Consider the following 19345-nt stretch of genomic DNA (forward strand, 5'->3'; position numbering starts at 1 on the left):
AGGTTTTTTTTTGAATTTTTTTCCTTCTCTTTTCGTTGTTCATTTTTTTCTCAGAATACTCCCTATTGTTTTAGTTTTTTTTATTGGTTATTCTTGGTTTTCTCAAAGCAATTTCTCTTAGGTCTTCATCTGATTCTAAAATGAACCAATTGTTTCTTATGGCTCTTTCTGCTATTTTGTTAACGGGATCATTCTCTAATACAAATGTGAACCTTTTTTCTCTTTCCTCAGGGTAAGTTTTGTTTTTTAACAAATCTATTCTATTCTTTTTTTCTACTTTCTGCCTTGCTTGTGTTATTATTTTCTTTGGATAGGCACGTTCTAAAAGGCGTTTTTCTAGGTCATCTGCTTGTTTTATATATGTGTCTTCTTTGGTATTGTTACGTTTCAATCTTATAAATTGTCCATATGGTATGGCATTTTTTACAGCTGCTTTATGTGAACTTTGATAGTGTAGTAAAGTATTTTTTTCTACTTGTTTGCTGTAGCCTTCAGATATTATACGTCCCTCTTCTATGATTAATTTAACATCTAGAAACTCTAGTACTTGGTCTCCATATTGATATGTAAATTCCATATTAAAGGTGTTTATTGTGTTTAGATGCATAACAAATTCTATGAACTACTCTTTTGTCCCTGTCCATGTTATCAGCATGTCGTCGACATAACAATTATATGTTTTCATGTATTTAACATATGGATTCGAACTACTATAAATGTAATAATTTTCAAATATTACCATATATAAAGTGGCGTATGTGCAGGAGACGGGGGTATCCATCGGGGTCCCCGTCTCCTGCCTATACCACCTGTCACCTGACATGAAGGTATTATTAGTAAGGACAAATCTCAAACCTTCACATACGAATTCCATCATTTCTGGTGATATACCCGCATCCTTAATATATTCTCGTGTAGCCTGTATACCCGTATCGTGGGGAATACGGATATACAGGCTTACCACGTCAATAGAGCATAAAGTAGTTCCCTCCTCACAATGGATACCGTCTACTATTTGTAGCAAATGACTGGTGTCTTTTATATAGGATGGAATTGACTCCAATAGGGGGTTCAATATCCAGTCTAAGTACTGGGATAGGAACTCGGTCGCTGAGCCGATCCCTGCCACTATGGGTCTTCCTGGGGGTCGGCTCAGCGACTTGTGAACCTTGGGGAAATGATACCAATATGCGGGTTTTGGCACTTCTGGGATCAGACTCTCTGCGTTTTTCCGACTGAGTAGACCTTTTTCCACACTTTTATGTAAAAATGACCGTAAGTTCGACATGATTTTATATGTCGGGTAAGGGAGAGTAGGTGGCGGTGTCGGAGAGCTGCCTATCAGCTTCTTCCAAGTATTGCGACTTCTCCTGCACCACCACACTACCCCCCTTATCCGCACGGATAATGACTAGATCATCCCTTTTACATAATTTTGCTAGGGCTAGGGATTCCTCCTTACTCAGGTTTTCAACTGGGTCAGGGTAAAGAATTGATTTCACTTCCTTCAGAACTGCCTTTGAAAAAAGGTCTATACTGCTACCTTGATAGATAGGGGGACTAAACCTGGATTTATTCCCTTTAGTGAAAAGGTTTCTTTTAATCTCCCTGTTACCCTGCTGAGCTTCCTCAAAGTTGGAGGCTAGCATTTCCACACATTCCCTTTCAACTGTATCAAAACCTGAAGGAAAAAAAACCAAAGGGCCAATAGTAATAGGTGACTCTCCCTCCATAGGTACTTGCTCTTGTGATATTTTATTACAAAAAAACTTGTGAAGGCTGATGTCCCTTAGTGACCTTGCTAGGTCTATCTCAAATCTAGTGTCATCGAATCTGTCATTTATGCCGTAGTTCAGACCTTTTGAAAGTAGGGACAGTGTGTAATTATCCAAACACTCCTCTGTAAGGTTGATCACGTTAACAGTTAATTCTTGGTTGACCAGGGATTCATTTTTCTTTTCTTCTGATCTTGAATCAGCAGTGTTGAACTTCTCTCGTTTCTGTCTGCCTCTTCTTGTGTGCTTCTTTGAGTTCTAAAGGGATATTCTCACTTTTTCGTTCTTGTTCAGACGCTGCGTTTTTTTCTTCATTTTGGTTTTTTGAAACTTGAGGTTTTTCTGTTGATATTTTAGATTTTCGTCTTTTGTTTTGTGGATTGTATTTCCGTCCTGTATTACTTGGTTCCATTGTTTTGTTCTGCCATGTATAGATATTATTGTTGTCATAGTCTCTCTTATCCCTTAGAAATTTATCACGCTTATTGATTTTTGCTTCTTCTTGTAAAGGAATGAGTTTAGTTTTAAAATTTTCTTGGAAGCCGTTGAGCTGTTCCTTGGAGACTCTTTTTGCATACTCTCTTTTGGCTTTAGAGAGTTCTTCTTGTATTAAGCCGTACTCTATACGATTGCGGGTTAAAACAATTTGCAGGAGCTTTATCGCGTGGTCATGAAATGCTTTTTTGCCACGCGTTCACAAAAACTTAATCTTCTTGGAAGATGGCCGGAGGTTTGTACATCCTAAGTCCCCTTGGGACGCATTCACATTGTATATAGGACTGAAGCGAGTTCACTGTCCAAAAGTAGTTTATTTCTTTTTCTGATAGGCTTATGACGCGATGTTCCAGGTGCTTTGTACTAATCATTTCTATGTCATCCTTGACATTGCAGTCTAGGAAGTAACCCCCTACGTCTCCCCTCCCTGTGTGGATTGCGACGTCCAGATTTTCGAACTGATCGTTGAGATCCATCTCCGTATTTTCTGGCTTTTCTGCCATGTCCTCATGCTCTGTAGGCTTAAGCGGTAGGAAAGTTCATAGACAAAGATCACTCATAGATGGGCATACGGCACTGAGGACGTGGGAGGATCTCTACAGTTTACCGGGAAAACGCTGCTGAAAATACTATGGTGCTCTGGCTTATAGACAAGTGTTCATGGTAATCCAACATACAAGGTAATAGAAATAAAGCCGGCACTCACCGTTCTTCTCAAATTTCTTGCTTTATTGTGCTTCACATAAATTCAGGGGTAGGGAACAGACTTAGGGGGGTTACATAGGTGTTGTGATTAAAAACAAGCTGATAGTTCTGTCCTATCATTGAGGCTAAGTACACCTGTCGCGTTAGTCTTGATTATCCATTCTGTTTCTATTTTTAATAATTTCCTGTCTAGCCTTTCTCCTTTTTGAACAGTTACTCTCTCCAGTCATGCAAATTTTAAAATATCAGGATTGTTATTATGCGTTTCCCTTACGTGGGACATAAGTCTTGCAGCTCCTGGTTTACCCATTCATATAGCGTACAGATATTCTCTTAATCTCACCCTGAGCTGCCGGCTTGTCTGCCCCACGTAATAAAAGCTGCACGGCCAGAACAGGGCGTAAGCCACTTGGTCCGTCTTGCAGGTTATCAGGTCTTGGACTGTATGTGACACTGCTCCCAGCCGTAGATGTTTAGCTTCCATATTGTATTTGCAAAAATTGCAATTTTTGCATTTTTTATTACCTTTAGGTACTGTCTCTCCTAGCCAGGTTTTTTTTTTCCTTCTCTTTTAGTTGTTCACTTTTTCTCAGAATACTCCCTATTGTTTTATTTTTTTTTATAGGTTATTCTTGGTTTTCTCAAAGCAATTTCTCTTAGGTCTTCATCTGATTCTAAAATGAACCAATTGTTTCTTATGGCTCTTTCTACTATTTTGTTAACGGGATCATTCTCTAATACAAATGTGAACTTTTTTTCTCTTTCCTCAGGGTAAGTTTTGTTTTTTAACAAATCTATTCTATTCTTTTTTTCTACTTTCTGCCCTGCTTGTGTTATTATTTTCTTTGGATAGACACGTTCTAAAAAGCATTGTAATGGAGCCTCTTGCGGAGTTCATTCGAGACAGCCCGGAGATAAAGGGTTTCCAGTATGGAAACTATATAAACAAGATTTCGTTATAGGCAGATGACACCCTATTGTATTTGAATGATATGGGGCCATCCCTCAAAATAGCGTTAGATATATTTACTCGCTTTAATAAACTCTCTGGAATCACTATAAATTGGGACGAATCCTACTTGATGCCTTTGGACAGACGAGTGTCCTATATAAAGATCAATGAGAAAGTCAGCTTAGAATGTGTGACCCAAATTAAATATTTGGGGATAGAAATATCACCCTCTATTTACGATTATGAAAAGTTAAATCTGATACCTCTGCTCAATCGCATTAAGTATAAAAGTGTGGTATGGCGGAAATTCAATCTCTCACCAGTGGGTAGGGTGAACCTTATCAAGATGACAGTGATGCCACAGCTGTTATATTTTCTAAACAACTCCCCTATCTGGATAAGCTTTAGTCTTTTTCAAAGGATTAACACCCAATTCCGTGAGCTGATTTGGAATGGGGGTAAGCCCAAATTAAAATTAGATTATTTACATCGTCCAAAACAGGAGGGTGGATTGGCCCTGCCTAATCCCTGGTTATACTTTCTTGCAGCACAATGCCAATATCTTAGAGGTTGGGACAATGCTGACTCCCTAAACTCCAGTACGGTTATGATAGCAAGAGTTTTCTCAGGTAATAATCTAATAATGGCTCTAGAAGCTGATGAATTTAAAAAGAGTAAAAATTCTGCCTTTCCAACTTGATACACAAAACTTCCTTTTCCTTTTAACTTGATACACAAAACTTGGAATAAAGTAAAAGATATCAGGGGGGTGGGGAAAGTTAATGAATATACGCCCCTGTGGGATAATCCACACCTCCTAGAAATTCAAAAACTGAAAGGCTTCGAGAACTGGAGAAAGCTAGGGGTAGTGTGGGTAAAAGATCTGTTTAAATCTAATAACATTCGGATCTTCAGAGATTTTCAGGAAGACTTCAATATTCCTGCTAATTCTTTTTTTCAATTCCTTCAACTGAGGCATGCTGTTTCTGCACAACAAAAATATTTTTCTTTAACGGTAAATAAAGATTCAGCCCTGGACACCATAGTAAAAGAAAGAAACGAGGGGGATTTATCTCCAAAATGCATCAACTCCTTGCAGCTAAAGGCTGGTCGGCACAGGTGATACCGGCTTTCCTAAAATGGCAGGAGGAAGCGGGAATTAGTAGAGAACAGTGGAATTCAGTACTTAACTGCATTCCCTGTCAGGCACTAGGAGAGGGGGCGAGACTAACACAATTAAATATCCTGTACAGAGCATATAGAACTCCTGACCTTCTTTTTAAAATTGGGTATTGAAAAGACTCAAAATGCCCTCGGTGCTCTAAAGACTCCACTGACATTATACATATGTTTTGGAGTTGTTTACATATACAGCAATACTGGATTGAAATTATAGATCATATTGGGACTGTATGGGATATTGACCTTCCTTTAGATCTTAAAACATGTATATTAGGATATCTAGACAATCTAAATATATCATTATATATTAAAACAGCAGTTGGGAGACTTTTATATAATGCTAGAAAATTAATAGCACAGCTCTGGAAAGACCCGATCCCTCCTAGGAAAGAACAATTGTTTAAGAAAATGGAGAAAGTGGTCTCATGGGAGAAGGCGATATATATTAAAAGAGGGCTAGCAGATAAATTTGGTTTGATTTGGAATAGTTGGATTGAAAGACAATAATGTGATTTCTCGAATTAAGAGATCCCCCCCCCCCCTTATTTTTTATTTTTTTGCTTTCTGTTTGTGTTTTTTTTTTTTTTTTTTTTTTTGGTGTCTCTCCGTTCTAGGCCATCAGAGATTATAGGCAGAACTTGAATGCCCCCTACTAATTTTGTACTGTAGGAGATATTGTGTTTTTGTATCCTTAATAAATGTTGTATATGTTTATTGTTTTACAAAAGAAAGAAAAAGATAGAAAAGAGGAAAAACAACATAGAAATATTGTTTGTATTGATATGGAATGAATAATAAAAAGAATTTAAAAAAAAAAAGAGTTCTGTGGTGAAACATAACGTATCCCCTACTATATGTCCCTGCTATTAAAGGAGTTCTGTGGTGAAACATAATGTATCCCCTATTATATGTCCCTGCTATTAAAGGAGTTCTGTGGTGAAACATAACTTATCCCCTTTCCTTTGGATAGGGGATAAGTTATAGATTGCCGAGGGTCCGACCGCTGGGACCTCCCGCGATCTCCTGAACGGGGCCCCCGCCATTCTTCATCTTGATTACCAAATTTACCACAGCTAAAACCTGAAAGCATCTTTCTTTCCAATTTGTACAGCATTGGTCAACATATATATAAGCACTCTTATGGCTTTATAGAGGTTTTGTTAAAGACTAATAGCCATCTTTCTATCATGAACCCCCTCCTATTATCCTCTAGGGTTTCCTCGAAATGTTTTCCTTTTATCATTTTAACACTTGTGTGAATATAAGAATGTGTGGAATTCTTTAAATTACCATCTCTTGATGGATTTCCCTTAGTTTTTCTTGTCTGCAGAACGGTTATGCCACACAATTTACAGTAGTTAATAGAAGAGGTTCCTATAGTCTTAAGTAGAGTCATAGGTGTCTTGGGTTTTTTATTAGCTAAATAGGCTAAAGGGAAGACATAACAGAGTTCATTTACAAAAAATCCCTTTCACCTACCACGTGCTACAAAATAAAACAAGCCTCAAAAAAGAAACTATTTTACATGAACCATGGCCACTGCCTGGGAGTGAAGCTTTTACTTATAGCCCCCTTATTTTCTGGAGTCCCATGGTCTGTTTTAAACATGTTTGATACCTTGTTGTGTTTTTGTTTAATTTTTTTGCAGCAAAGGTACCTATATTGATGTGTTGTACTTTATTTTAGTGGGCATTAGTTACTGATACTCCATTGTTCTTTTTCTTTTTGAGCAGAAAGCCAGTACCAGACCCTTTGGTAAACAAAAGCTTATCTGGCAGTAGCAAGTAATGTGTGCTGGATGTAGTAATGTAGACATGTAGTCAGCTCTTTAGTGTCTTACATAGCTGAAGTGATCTGTAAACTCCACTAATAAAAATGTCAGACCTATTTACCTAACCCCTGATTGTTAGTTATCAGCACTTTGACGATCTGTGCTGTGATAATATGGTGTATGCAGGAGTCCTCAGAAGACCTTTACTATTATGGTTCTCTGACTGCACAGGTACTGTGACTGTAATACACCTTGAAACCTAGGATTGGAGATAACTCAGTAGCGTAACCTCTTAGATGCCACAGTCAGTTGTGAATCAAAGTAAATTGACAAAGAGAAGGGTTCTTCTGTTTCCCATCAGCACTTTACAATCTTGTATGTTCTGTGTTAACATAACAGGTCATTTCCTTTGTAAAATCAGTAAGATGTTGCAGTCAACATTGATGCCATGGCAGCTGGGTGCCTAAGAAAGTCCCCCAGCCCTGCCACAGACACAGCCTAATAGATTGCTTGTAAGAGTTGCATGGACAGGCAATAATGCTTTGGCATACCAAAGCATTAAAGCAGTAATCAGGGAAGAAGAATGTCTCCTAGAGGGAAAATATAGTTTAAAAAAATGTACGCACATGTTATATTGGCAACTAATTCTATTCATGAATCTTATAATAGGTCTCTATATTTCAAAAGTATTGTATAAGGTAATAATGCTGCATATACAACATTCTGTGATTATTCACACGCATAGTGTACTTTTCTTTGTAATCATTATAATAGTATTTGTGTTGCAAGGACTAGTTAAACTTCCATCCAGATTAGCTTTGTAATTTGTTAACCTTTTTGCTATGTACTTTACTTTTGTGGTGCTCAGTCAGCACATAGCTATTATTAACAAATGCCAAGATGACATGGTGGATGTTGGCGTTCAACATCTGCGACCTTGTGTGCCACTAAGACTGCTAGCTGGACAATACAGTATAGTCAGCAGAAATGGTGACTAGCCAGACATGTGGTTACTAAAATGTACCCATTAGCACATAATCTGGAGAAGTTTAGTAAATTTTATTTTAAGTGGCATACATAATCCATATTCAACAGATGTGTACTTTTTATGATCAGCCCCTTCCATGATGCTTTGCTTACTCCAACGAGTCCCCATGTACAACTAGCCCCTACTCCTTAGCCCCATGTATAACTAAGCAAACAATAGTACATGGCTTCAATACACACAGTCACAAACTATACAGCTTCAGAATATAAAAATATATTAGCCAAAGAACAAGGGGTCTTTATTGCTATCTAGGCTTTTCTTCATGTGGGGCAAAGGATTAATTTTCTTAAAGGGGTACTCCGGTGAAAACCTTTTTTCTTTTAAATCAACTGGCTCCGGAAAGTTAAACAGATTTTTACATTACTTCTATTAAAAAATCTTAATCATTCCTGTACTTATTAGCTTCTGAATACTACAGAGGAAATTCTTTTCTTTTTGGAATGCTCTCTGATGACATCACGAGCACAGTTCTCTCTGCTGACGTTATAATAATAATAATAAGTCTTTATTTATTGGTTGTTGTACTTAGTGGGATTTGAAACCAAGGCCCCAGCACTGCAAGGCAGCAGTGCTAACCACTAAGCCACCATGCGGCCCTTAGCATACATCTGCTATGCACGGTTGCTAAAATGGACAGAGATGTCAGCAGAGAGCACTGTGCTCGTGATGTCATCAGTGTTCCAAAAAGAAAGGAATTTCCTCTGTAGCATTCAGCATCTAATAAGTACTGGAAGGATTAAGATTTTTTAATAGAAGTAATTTACAAATATGTTTAACTTTCTGGCACCAGTTGATTTAAAAGAAAAAAGGTTTTCACCGGAGTACCCCTTTTAGTCCTGTATCTTAGTACCAAGACACAGTGGCTAGCTGGCTTCCCAGCACTGAGAACTTATGCCCCACAAACACTTTTCTAAACCCCAGGATAATGGACTGTCTGACATCTTACATTTTTCAACATGCCTCAGTAACTAATGAATGTTACCCTTTTCTTTTTTAGTCCCTAGTTTAGGGGGGTACTGACTCATTGAAAGGATTAGTGGTATGGGGACTTAGTCAAAGGCAGCTCACTAGCCAACCGGTACCCTGCTCTTTACTGACAAGAGGCCAGTACCCTGAAGCAACTGTCTACAGATGATTGACTCTTTTGTTTGGAGTAAACTCTGGTTTGGACAGGAGAGTTTGCTTCCTTCTGGAGATGAATGAATTTGCATAGTCCATAGTTTGTAAGAAAACTTTTTCTCCAGTAAGGATCCTTTACCAATTCCCTTCACCACATCCCATCTCCTCGCATCTTACCTTCCCTTGTTTCAATTAAAAACGTTTTGAAAAATATCAGTGAAGCCTATTTGGGCACAATGATCGCAATATAAAAACAAAGTTTATGCATTATTTAAACTTTCATGTTGTACATGTATGTTGCCAATATTTTTAAGTTTTGATCAACATGTAAAATGAAGAGTTTATGTTTTGACCAACAAATGGAGTATGTCTTTTTTTCTTCTTATTATAGGTTGTTAAGAGTTTTGACATGGTTTATAAAAGGGGAAGAGAGCTTCTGGCAACTGGTAGCACAAGTTCTTCTTTTCCACTTAATGTGACAAATGGAACAGACATCACCTGTATCTTGATTTCTGCTAACTCATTTGTTATCACCGTTAACAACACTGAGTTTGATCTGTCAAATGTTACATTTGTAAACACCAGTGCATCCCAATGCTCTTCTACCAATACCACGTAAGTATCTACACACATTAAAAGACACTGCATTTTAGACAATAAAAGAATAACAGACTAAATTGGTTACAGTATACCTCAACGTTCACAAGAAAAGTGATTGTACAGGGTGGGCCATTTATATGGATACACCTTAATAAAATGGGAATGGTTGGTGATATTAACTTCCTGTTTGTGGCACATTAGTATATGTGAGGGGAGAAACTTTTCAAGATGGGTGGTGACCATGGCGGCCATTTTGAAGTCAGCCATTTTGAATCCAACTTTTGTTTTTCAATAGGAAGAGGGTCATGTGAAACATCAAACGTATTGGGAATTTCACAAGAAAAACAACGATGTGCTTGGTTTTAACGTAACATTACTCTTTCATGAGTTATTTACAAGTTTCTGACTACTTATAAAATGTGTTCAATGTGCTGCCCATTGTGTTGGATTGTCAATACAACCCTTTTCTCCCACTCTTCACACACTGATAGCAACACCGCAGGAGAAATGCTAGCACAGGCTTCCAGTATCCGTAGTTTCAGGTGCTGCAGAATGGGCAAAACAAAAATTGGAACAGGACCCTCAGTTTATACAGAAGATTTTGTTCATAGATGAGGCAAACTTTTATGTGAATGGTGAAATTAACAAACAAAACCACCGCTATTGGTCTGACACTAACCCACATTGGATAGATCCCTCCAAGACTGTTGGAACACAAAAATTGATGGTATGGTGTGGTATATGGGGTACAAAGATAGTGGGGCCATTCTTCATCAATGGAAACCTCAAGGCCACTGGATATGCGAAATTGCTACATGATTATGTGTTTCCCTCTTTATGCACTGAAGCTGGCACGTTCCCTGAGTTTTTCCAGCAAGATGGTGCACCGCCACATTATGGGTGTCAGGTCCGAGCATTCCTAGATGAACGGTTTCCTGGAAAGTGGATTGGTCATCGTGGGCCAGCTGAATGGCCCCCAATGTCTCCCGATCTGACCCCCTTAGACTTTTATCTTTGGGGTCATCTAAAGACAATTGTCTATGCTGTGAACATACGAGATGTGCAGCACCTGAAACTACGGATACTGGAAGCCTGTGCTAGCATTTCTCCTGCGGTGTTGCTATCAGTGTGGGAAGAGTGGGAGAAGAGGGTTGCATTGACAATCCAACACAATGGGCAGCACATTGAACACATTTTATAAGTGGTCAGAAGCTTGTAAATAAATCATGAAAGAATGAAGTTAAGTTAAAACCAAGCACATCATTGTTTTTCTTGTGAAATTCCCAATAAGTTTGATGTGTCACATGACCCTCTTCCTATTGAAAAAACAAAAGTTGGATTCAAAATGTCCGACTTCAAAATGGCAGGAAGATAATATCACCAACCATTCCCATTTTATTAAGGTGTATCCATATAAATGGCCCACCCTGTAGTTCATTCTTCACAATATAATAATTTTCCTAAACTATTGTTATAAGGATTTTTTCTGTTCACCCACATGCTAGTATCTTCAGTGAGGGAGCGAGCTCTGTAGGATCCTATAGTGCTGACTCACGCTTTGAGTTAGAAATTCCGGTACAGCAGAATCCCATTGCTAGCATTAGGATTTCAATGCACAGCGCACACTACAGAATTTCAGCTGCAGATGCTCCACCGCCAAAATTCTGCCGCCAAAGAATGAACTTGTTTATTTATAGGTGGAATCCACTCTAAAGACATTCAGATAGGGGCCCATATTTATCAGCCATTGTTAATATAGCAAAAATTCTTTGCACAACAATAATGTAAGAGTTGACTGGAATGTACATGCACAAACAATTTAGACATCCCTGAACTATTCAGTGTTGGGCACTGTATACCGTTGAGTAAGCATATGTACTGTGTGGCTGTCGCATTCAAAATTACTGAGCAAGGAGAGTAACGAATCTGCACTAGTCAGTGGAGGTGCTGCACACCATTGACTAAGAATATGTACTGTGTGCCTGTCGCATTCAAAATGGCTGAGCGAGTAGGGCAACAAATTTGCCTCAAATTTTGTGTTCAGCTTAAACATCCTTCCATGGAAACTATTCAGATGATGCAGAAGTGACCCGCGATCTGGAGGACCTACAACAAGCAGAACATCAGTAAATGTTAAATGTGTTTGGGCTGCAGTCAACAAGATCAGCGACTGAGAACTAGAATATGATCTGGAAATTCTTGAAAACTACTGTGTCCATGTTTTTCAAGTAGCCTCTTAGAAGGAGGTGAACTGTATAATATCCCAAGGTAGCCACTTTGAAGGGAACATGTGACGTCATTGTCCTATGTACAATATTTCTTGAATCTTGTATCTTCTTAAATACATGCTTCCAGACAGAATATATATATACTGAAAAATAAACTAATTAATTAATAAATATGTATATATATATATATATATATATATATATATATCTTTGTGCAAAATTATAGTTGCATATTCTACTTTCATCCCACTACACTTATTCCTTAACATGTTATATACTACATGCTGCATACTTCTATAATTATTTTGTAAAATATCATTATATTTGTAATTTCAGCTTGTCATTACTATACTCATTTGAGGGAAAAGGACTTAGGAGCCTTGAAGTAAGGTAAGCATGAGTTAATATTGTGAAGAAACATTGTAGCTTTCTTTTTGTCTTACCATTTCAATGTTAGAAATTCTGTCCACACCACATCTTGTACTTCATGAGAAGGCATATTTTTTATGAAAAGAATAGCAACCTGTTTTAGGCTACATTCAGACATCCAGAAACAAAATGCAAGGGCTCCAGCTCCACAAAAAATGGTAGTTAAAATTTTTTCATTTTATTCCATAATGATTTAAAATCAAAAAAGGACAAAGACAAACATAATGTGCTCTGTAGAGTTAAAAACCCACGTCCACCAACGCGTTTTGAACAATAATGTTCTTAGTCATGGCATGAGACCCTCACACTCTGCATGGTTTTTAAATACTGAGGTGTTCACCCTCATACAAACATAGCTCCACCTATTGCAGTTGGAGCTCCTTCCAGCTGAAAGGACTTGTAACAAATTATCCCAGAAGAAAGCGAACTTCAATTGTATTTAAGAATGGTAATTCAACATAGCTTCAAGAAACACTGGAAAAAACAGTACATTCACTGTATATACACAAGATCCAATTCAGCAAAGTTTCAAAGAATCGATGGAAAAAAAATCATATTCACTGTGAAAACATCGATAAATATACACTGGATCGCTCCTGTAATCCTCACTCAACAGACACCCCGCATAAAATATCAATGTCCAACAAATTTTTTTTTTCTCCAATCTCTACGAGGTGGGTATACACACCAAACACCACACATCTCCACTGCAAATTAATCACATTGATACAATATAACTATGTATTTGATCAATTCCAATATAGAACATGACCCAAAAAAACGCAGCATCTGAACAATATCAATATCCACAGATGCATCTCTTGAAAATAACTTCAATGAAAACATCATTAAATGTAGGCTAGATCATTTCTGTAATTCATACCCTGTGGATGTCTTGTGTCGAGTACTAATATCCAGTAAGCTTCTCTTTTCAACAAAATTCGAGACCAGTCTCCACCTCGACTAGGTGGATATACAGAGACCACAGACTTCCAATGTGGATAAATCGCCTTGATGTATTTCAGTTATGTGTTTAGAAAGCCCAGACATAGATCGTGACATAAAAGACGCGCCGTCTTAACAATGAAAATGCTCACAGATGCGTCTTTTAACCCCTTGGTGACCGAGCCCATTTTGACCCTAAGGACCAGAGCATTTTTTGCACATCTGACCACTGTCAGTTTAAGCATTAATAACTCTGGAATGCTTTTACCTTTCATTGTGATTCCGAGATTTTTTTTCCGTGAGATATTCTACTTTAACATAGTGCTAAATTTTCGTCATAATTTGCATGCTTTTTTGGTGAAAAGTCCCAAAATTTAATGAAAATATTGAAAATGTAGCATTTTTCTAAATTTGAAACTCTCTGTTTGTAAGGAAAATGGATATTCCAAATAAATTATACATTGATTCACAAATACAATATGTCTACTTTATGTTGACATCATAAAGTTGACATGTTTTTACTTTTTGAAGACATGAAAGGGCTTCAAAGTATAGCAGCAATTTTCAAAATTTTCACAAAAATTTCAAAATCTGAATTTTTCAGGTACAAGTTAAGTTTGAAGTGGATTTGAGGGGACTTTCTGTGAGAAATACCCCATAACTGACCCCATTATAGAAACTACACCCCTCAAAGTATTCAAAATGACATTCAGAAAGTTTGTTAACCCTTTAGGTGTTTCACAAGAATAGCAGCAAAGTGGAGGAGAAAAATCAAAATCAGCATTTTTTACACTAACATGTTCTTGTAGACCCATATTTTTTTTTTTTTTTTACAAGGGGTAAAAGTAGAAAAAGCCTAATTTGTAACCCAATTTCTCTCGAGTAAGGAAATATCTCATATGTGGATGTAAAGTGCTTTGTGCGTGCACTAGAGGGCTCACATGAGAAGGAGCGACAATAAGATTTTAAAAGCGAATTTTGCTGAAATGGTTTTTGGGGGGCATGTCGCATTTAGGAAGCCCCCGTGGAGCCAGAACAACAAAAAACACCCCACATGGCATACTATTTTGGAAACTATACCCCTCAAGGAACGTAACAAGGGGTACAGTGAGCCTTAACACCCCACAGGTGTTCGACTAATTTTCAATAAAGTTGGACGTGAAAATGAAAAAAATGCTGATTTTACCCCCAAATTTTCATTTTCACAAGGGGTAATAGGTGAAAATGTCCCCCAAAATTTGAAACCCAATTTCTCTCAAGTAAGGAAATATATCATATGTGGATGTAAAGTGATCTGCAGGTGCACTAGAGGGCTCAGAAGGGAAGGGCTTTTGGAAAGCGAATTTTGCTGAAATGGTTTTTGGGGGGCATGTCTCATTCAGGAAGCCCTCATGGTGCCACCCCACATGGCATACTATTTGGAAAACTACACCCCTCAAGGAATGTAACAAGGGGTACAGTGAGCATTTACACCCCACTGGCGTTTGACAGATCTTTCTAACAGTGGGCTGTGCAAATGAGAAATTACATTCTTCATTTGCACGGACCACTGTTCCAAAAATCTGTCAGACACCTGTGGGGTGTAAATGGTCACTGTACCCCTTGTTATGTTCCATGAGGGGGGTAGTTTCCAAAATGAGGTGGAGACTGGTCTCGAATTTTGTTGAAAAGAGAAGCTTACTTGATATTAGTACTCGACACAAGATAACCACGGAGTATGAATTACAGAAACGATCTAGCCTACATTTATTGATGTTTTCATTGAAGTTATTTTCAAGAGATGCATCTGTGGATATTGATATTGTTCAGATGCGTTTTTTGGGTCATGGTCTATATTGGAATTGATCAAATACATAGTTATATTATATCAATGTGATTCATTTGGAGTGGAGATGTGTGGTGTTTGGTGTGTATACCCACCTCGTAGAGGTTGGAGAAAATATTAAAGGGGTACTCCGGCCCCAAGACATCTCATCCGCTATCCAAAGGATAGGGGATAAGATGCCTGATCGCGGGGGTCCTGCCGCCGGGGACCCCAGCAATCTTTCATTCAGCACCCCACTATCATCAGCCTCCAGAGCGAACACCGCTCCGCGTCTGATGAATCACGATCACGGGGCCGGAGTATCATGACGTCACGGCTCTGCTCCCGTGTGACATCACGCTCTGCCCTGTGTGACGTCACGCACCGCCCCCTCAATGCAAGCCTATGGGAGGGGGCGTGGTGGCTGTGACTAACCTCTAAATAGTGTTCTTTATTGTACCAAATAGCCTACTGTTTGCTTTAACAAACACTGGTTTATGTTTATCTGTATCTTCTCTTGGGGCTATGGACCTCCTGCTACAAGATACAAGACTAGAACCATCTATTTCCAGTGCCCTGATACATGGAACTATTAAAGTTTTCCTACATTGTCCTCAGTCCCTAAATCACGCATACAGTTTTTCTGATTCATCAAGGAATACTGTATCCTCAGCGTAATTCCATCTTAATTGCACCATTCTCCAAAAGGAATATTTTGTACTACTGTACGTGTTTTGGGTGTCAAGAATATGCCAACAAACAAATTCAGTCTTGTTTATTTTCTGAATGGTACAATATCAATGCCTGTAGTACCCACTGTCAAGCTAGGTTTCCACACAGGTTATTTTCTGGCATTTCCACTGCCACTGCAGTTTTGAGCCAATGTCAGAAGTGGAACCAGCAATATCAGAAGTGGATATTTCTCTAATATCTGTATTCTGTGTCGGTGTATATTCACACCTGCTTCTTATGCCTGACCAGTTTTTGCATGTTGTGTGCTTTGGTCAGGATAGTGTTAATGTTCCCAGGTGGGGTTATTTAGACCCTAGCTCTGCTGGTATTTCTGGCTGCTAATTTGTTTAGCCATGGCTTGTTATCCTATATTCGTATATCTTGTTATCCTATATTCATATATATAGCCTTGTGATGCTTTGTATATAGTAAGTGTACCTTGGTTAGACCTGTGTTCAGATTGTATTCTGTTAACAGTCCCGTTTAGTTCTTGTTGTCAGTCCTGTTTGGTTCTTGTTAGTGATTCCTCTTTAGTTCTTGGAGTTTGTTTAAGCTAATCCGGTTCTTAGTTCAGTGTTCAGTATTTAGTATTCCTGTTTAGAATCTTGATCCGTATTCCTCCATGTTTTGGAGTTTGGTTTTTTGAAGATTTTCTTGTACCTGTATGGTGTCTGACCATCAGTTAACCCGTTCATCCCCTGCATATCCTCATCTTGTTTAGATATTTTATATTTATCCTGTTATCCAATCTTGTTCATATCATCATATCTACTGATTGTCAGTATGCTATATTTTGCCTTATTTCTGTTTGTTGCTATTTATCATTCCTGCTGTGTATTAGGTATTTAGTCCTGTTTGTTGGTTATTGGTCCTCGTGTTCTTGACGTGTACCCCAACCGAGTACAAGTAATTGGTTATTATATATATATATATATATATATATATATATATATATATATATAAAAGCTCCAAAACCACCACACTACCTGGATATGTTACCTGTAAACCCTACAGCCTGATATGCATGTGGCCCCTGTTGTCTTCTCTGGCTGCTTGGTATTCTTTGCCATCCTTCTTGTCCCTTGCCTACATCTTCCAACAATCATTGTAACTCTGCCAGCCAACTCCCTCTCTGAGAGAAGCCCTCAACCTCCTGCTCTGAGCAGCAGAGAGGGGTTCAGTGTCTGATTGGCTAAGACTGCACACACCTCCCAGTTCTCAGCACTAAAGAGAGCATGACTCATCAGTGCAGGGCAGAAACCCCATGGTCTGTGAGGGTGGGGGCTGCTTTTAGAGAGAGATTTGGACAGAGACAGAGTTGGTGGCTGAGTAATGTCATTCCTTCACTTCATGCGTGTAAGTGACCACCAAAAAGGGGAAACTGCTCTATATAGCTAACTAATGATATTTAGACAATAAGGTTGATGAGAGGAAAAGGATGGGCTACAGGTTTAGTTCCCCAGAGTACCCCTTTAAGTATCCTTAAATGTGGGGGTAACTTTAGTAAAAGTTTGAAGATAAAAATCCACCTACTAGCCCAATCTTTCCAGAAGGAAGTATATTACAGCCACAATAGGTCTCAATTGTGCAGGAAAGACTTGCTTGTGGACCTTGTGTAGTGAGTGAAAAATGGGCAATATATATGTTCAATGCATGTATGCCATTTTTCAAATATTATTTGTTCTGCCCTATTCAGATTACCAGTAGTTTCTTTAAAAGTATGTTTTAAACTAATGTTGTTGCTTGATTCCACCAAATCCTGCTCCGCCAGATTCTAAATTGTATCAATGGGGATCTAGAGGCCACTGGTAAGAAATCAGGACTGGACGTGCAGAAGGCAAGGTCAATATTGTCACAATAATTTACATATTCCATAAAGTACATAGTGAGATTATATTGTTTTGATTAATAAAATCCGTACATATATGGTTCTCTGATTTAGAAAGATCTCTCCCTTGACACATATTAGACAGTTTTTATAGGCCAAAGAAATGTCTCTGTAAAGTAAAATTGCATGTAATTCTGTAAGACCCTTCAACTGCATAATAAAGAGCCTTTAAAGGGGTATTCCAGGAAAAAACTTTATATATACAGTACAGACCAAAAGTTTGGACACACCTTCTCATTCAGAGTTTTCTTTATTTTCATGACTATGAAAATTGTAGATTCACACTGAAGTCATCAAAACTATGAATTAACACATGTGGAATTATATACATAACAAAAAAGTGTGAAACAACTGAAAATATGTCATATTCTAGGTTTTTCAAAGTAGCCACCTTTTGCTTTGATTACTGCTTTGCACACTCTTGGCATTCTCTTGTTGAGATTCAAGGGGTAGTCACCTGAAATGGTTTTCACTTCACAGGTGTGCTGGTGTGGAGGAGGAGGTGTGATGGTGTGGGGGTGCTTTGCTGGTGACACTGTTGGGGATTTATTCAAAATTGAAGGCATACTGAACCAGCATGGCTACCACAGCATCTTGCAGCGGCATGCTATTCCATCCGGTTTGCGTTTAGTTGGACCATCATTTATTTTTCAACAGGACAATGACCCCAAACACACCTCCAGGCTGTGTAAGGGCCATTTGACCAAGAAGGAGAGTGATGGGGTGCTGCGCCAGATGACCTGGCCTTCACAGTCATCGGACATGAACTCAATCGAGATGGTTTGGGGTGAGCTGGACAGCAGAGGGAAGGCAAAAAGGGCCAACAAGTGCTAAGCATCTCTGGCAACTCCTTCAAGACTGTTGGAAGACCATTTCAGGTAACTACCTCTTGAAGCTCATCTAGAGAATGAGTGTGCAAACCAGTAATCAAAGCAAAAGGTGGCTATTTTGAAGAACCTAGAATATGACATATTTTCAGTTGTTTCACACTTTTTTGTTATGTATATAATTCCACATGTGTTAATTCATAGTTTTGATTCCTTCAGTGTGAATCTACAATTTTCATAGTCATGAAAATAAAGAAAACTCTGAATGAGAAGGTGTTTCCAACTGGCTTCAAAAAGTTAAACAGATTTGTAAATTACTTCTATTAAAATATCTTAATCCGTCCAGTAGTTAACAGCTGCTGAAGTTGAGTTGTTCTTTTCTGTCTCACAACAGTGCTCTCTGCTGACACATCTGCTTGTTTCAGGAACTGTCCAGAGTAGGAGCAAATCCCCATAGCAAACCTCTAATGCTTCAGATAGTTTCTGGGACAACAGAGGTGTCAGCAGAGAGCACTGTTGTCAGAAAGAAAAGAACAAATCAACTTCAGCAGCTGATAAGTACTGAAAGGATTAAGATTTTTTAACAGAAGTAATGTACAAATCTGTTTAACTTTCTGGAGCCAGTTGATATGAAAAAGAAAAAAAAGTTTTTTCCTGGAATACCCCTTTAAGATCCAATATATAAATGAGCGGAAGACTGCAGCATTGGTATGTATTCATTCCCATAGGCTGAATTAACACTGTATTATAATAAACAGTAGTGTTAATTAAATACAATACTTCAAATTCACAGCTACATATATACCGAGCTACAGTTCTGTTGAGTAGCAAAACATTTCTAAGGA

General features: G+C 38.3%; 1 protein-coding gene across 2 annotated transcripts in view; it reads left to right on the forward strand.

Annotated features, from left to right (window-relative positions):
• LOC130366977 (V-type proton ATPase subunit S1-like) overlaps positions 1–19345 on the forward strand; it is a 116307-nt gene that overhangs the window by 78121 nt on the left and 18841 nt on the right. For both annotated transcript variants that reach the window (XM_056569364.1, XM_056569363.1), the window contains exons 8-9: positions 9439–9662; positions 12212–12265. In XM_056569364.1, coding sequence (XP_056425339.1) covers positions 9439–9662; positions 12212–12265 — 278 coding nt within the window. The remainder of the gene's footprint in view (positions 1–9438; positions 9663–12211; positions 12266–19345) is intronic.

The sequence above is a fragment of the Hyla sarda genome, chromosome 4 (genome assembly GCF_029499605.1).
Source record: "Hyla sarda isolate aHylSar1 chromosome 4, aHylSar1.hap1, whole genome shotgun sequence".
In the NCBI taxonomy this organism is placed as follows: domain Eukaryota; kingdom Metazoa; phylum Chordata; class Amphibia; order Anura; family Hylidae; genus Hyla; species Hyla sarda.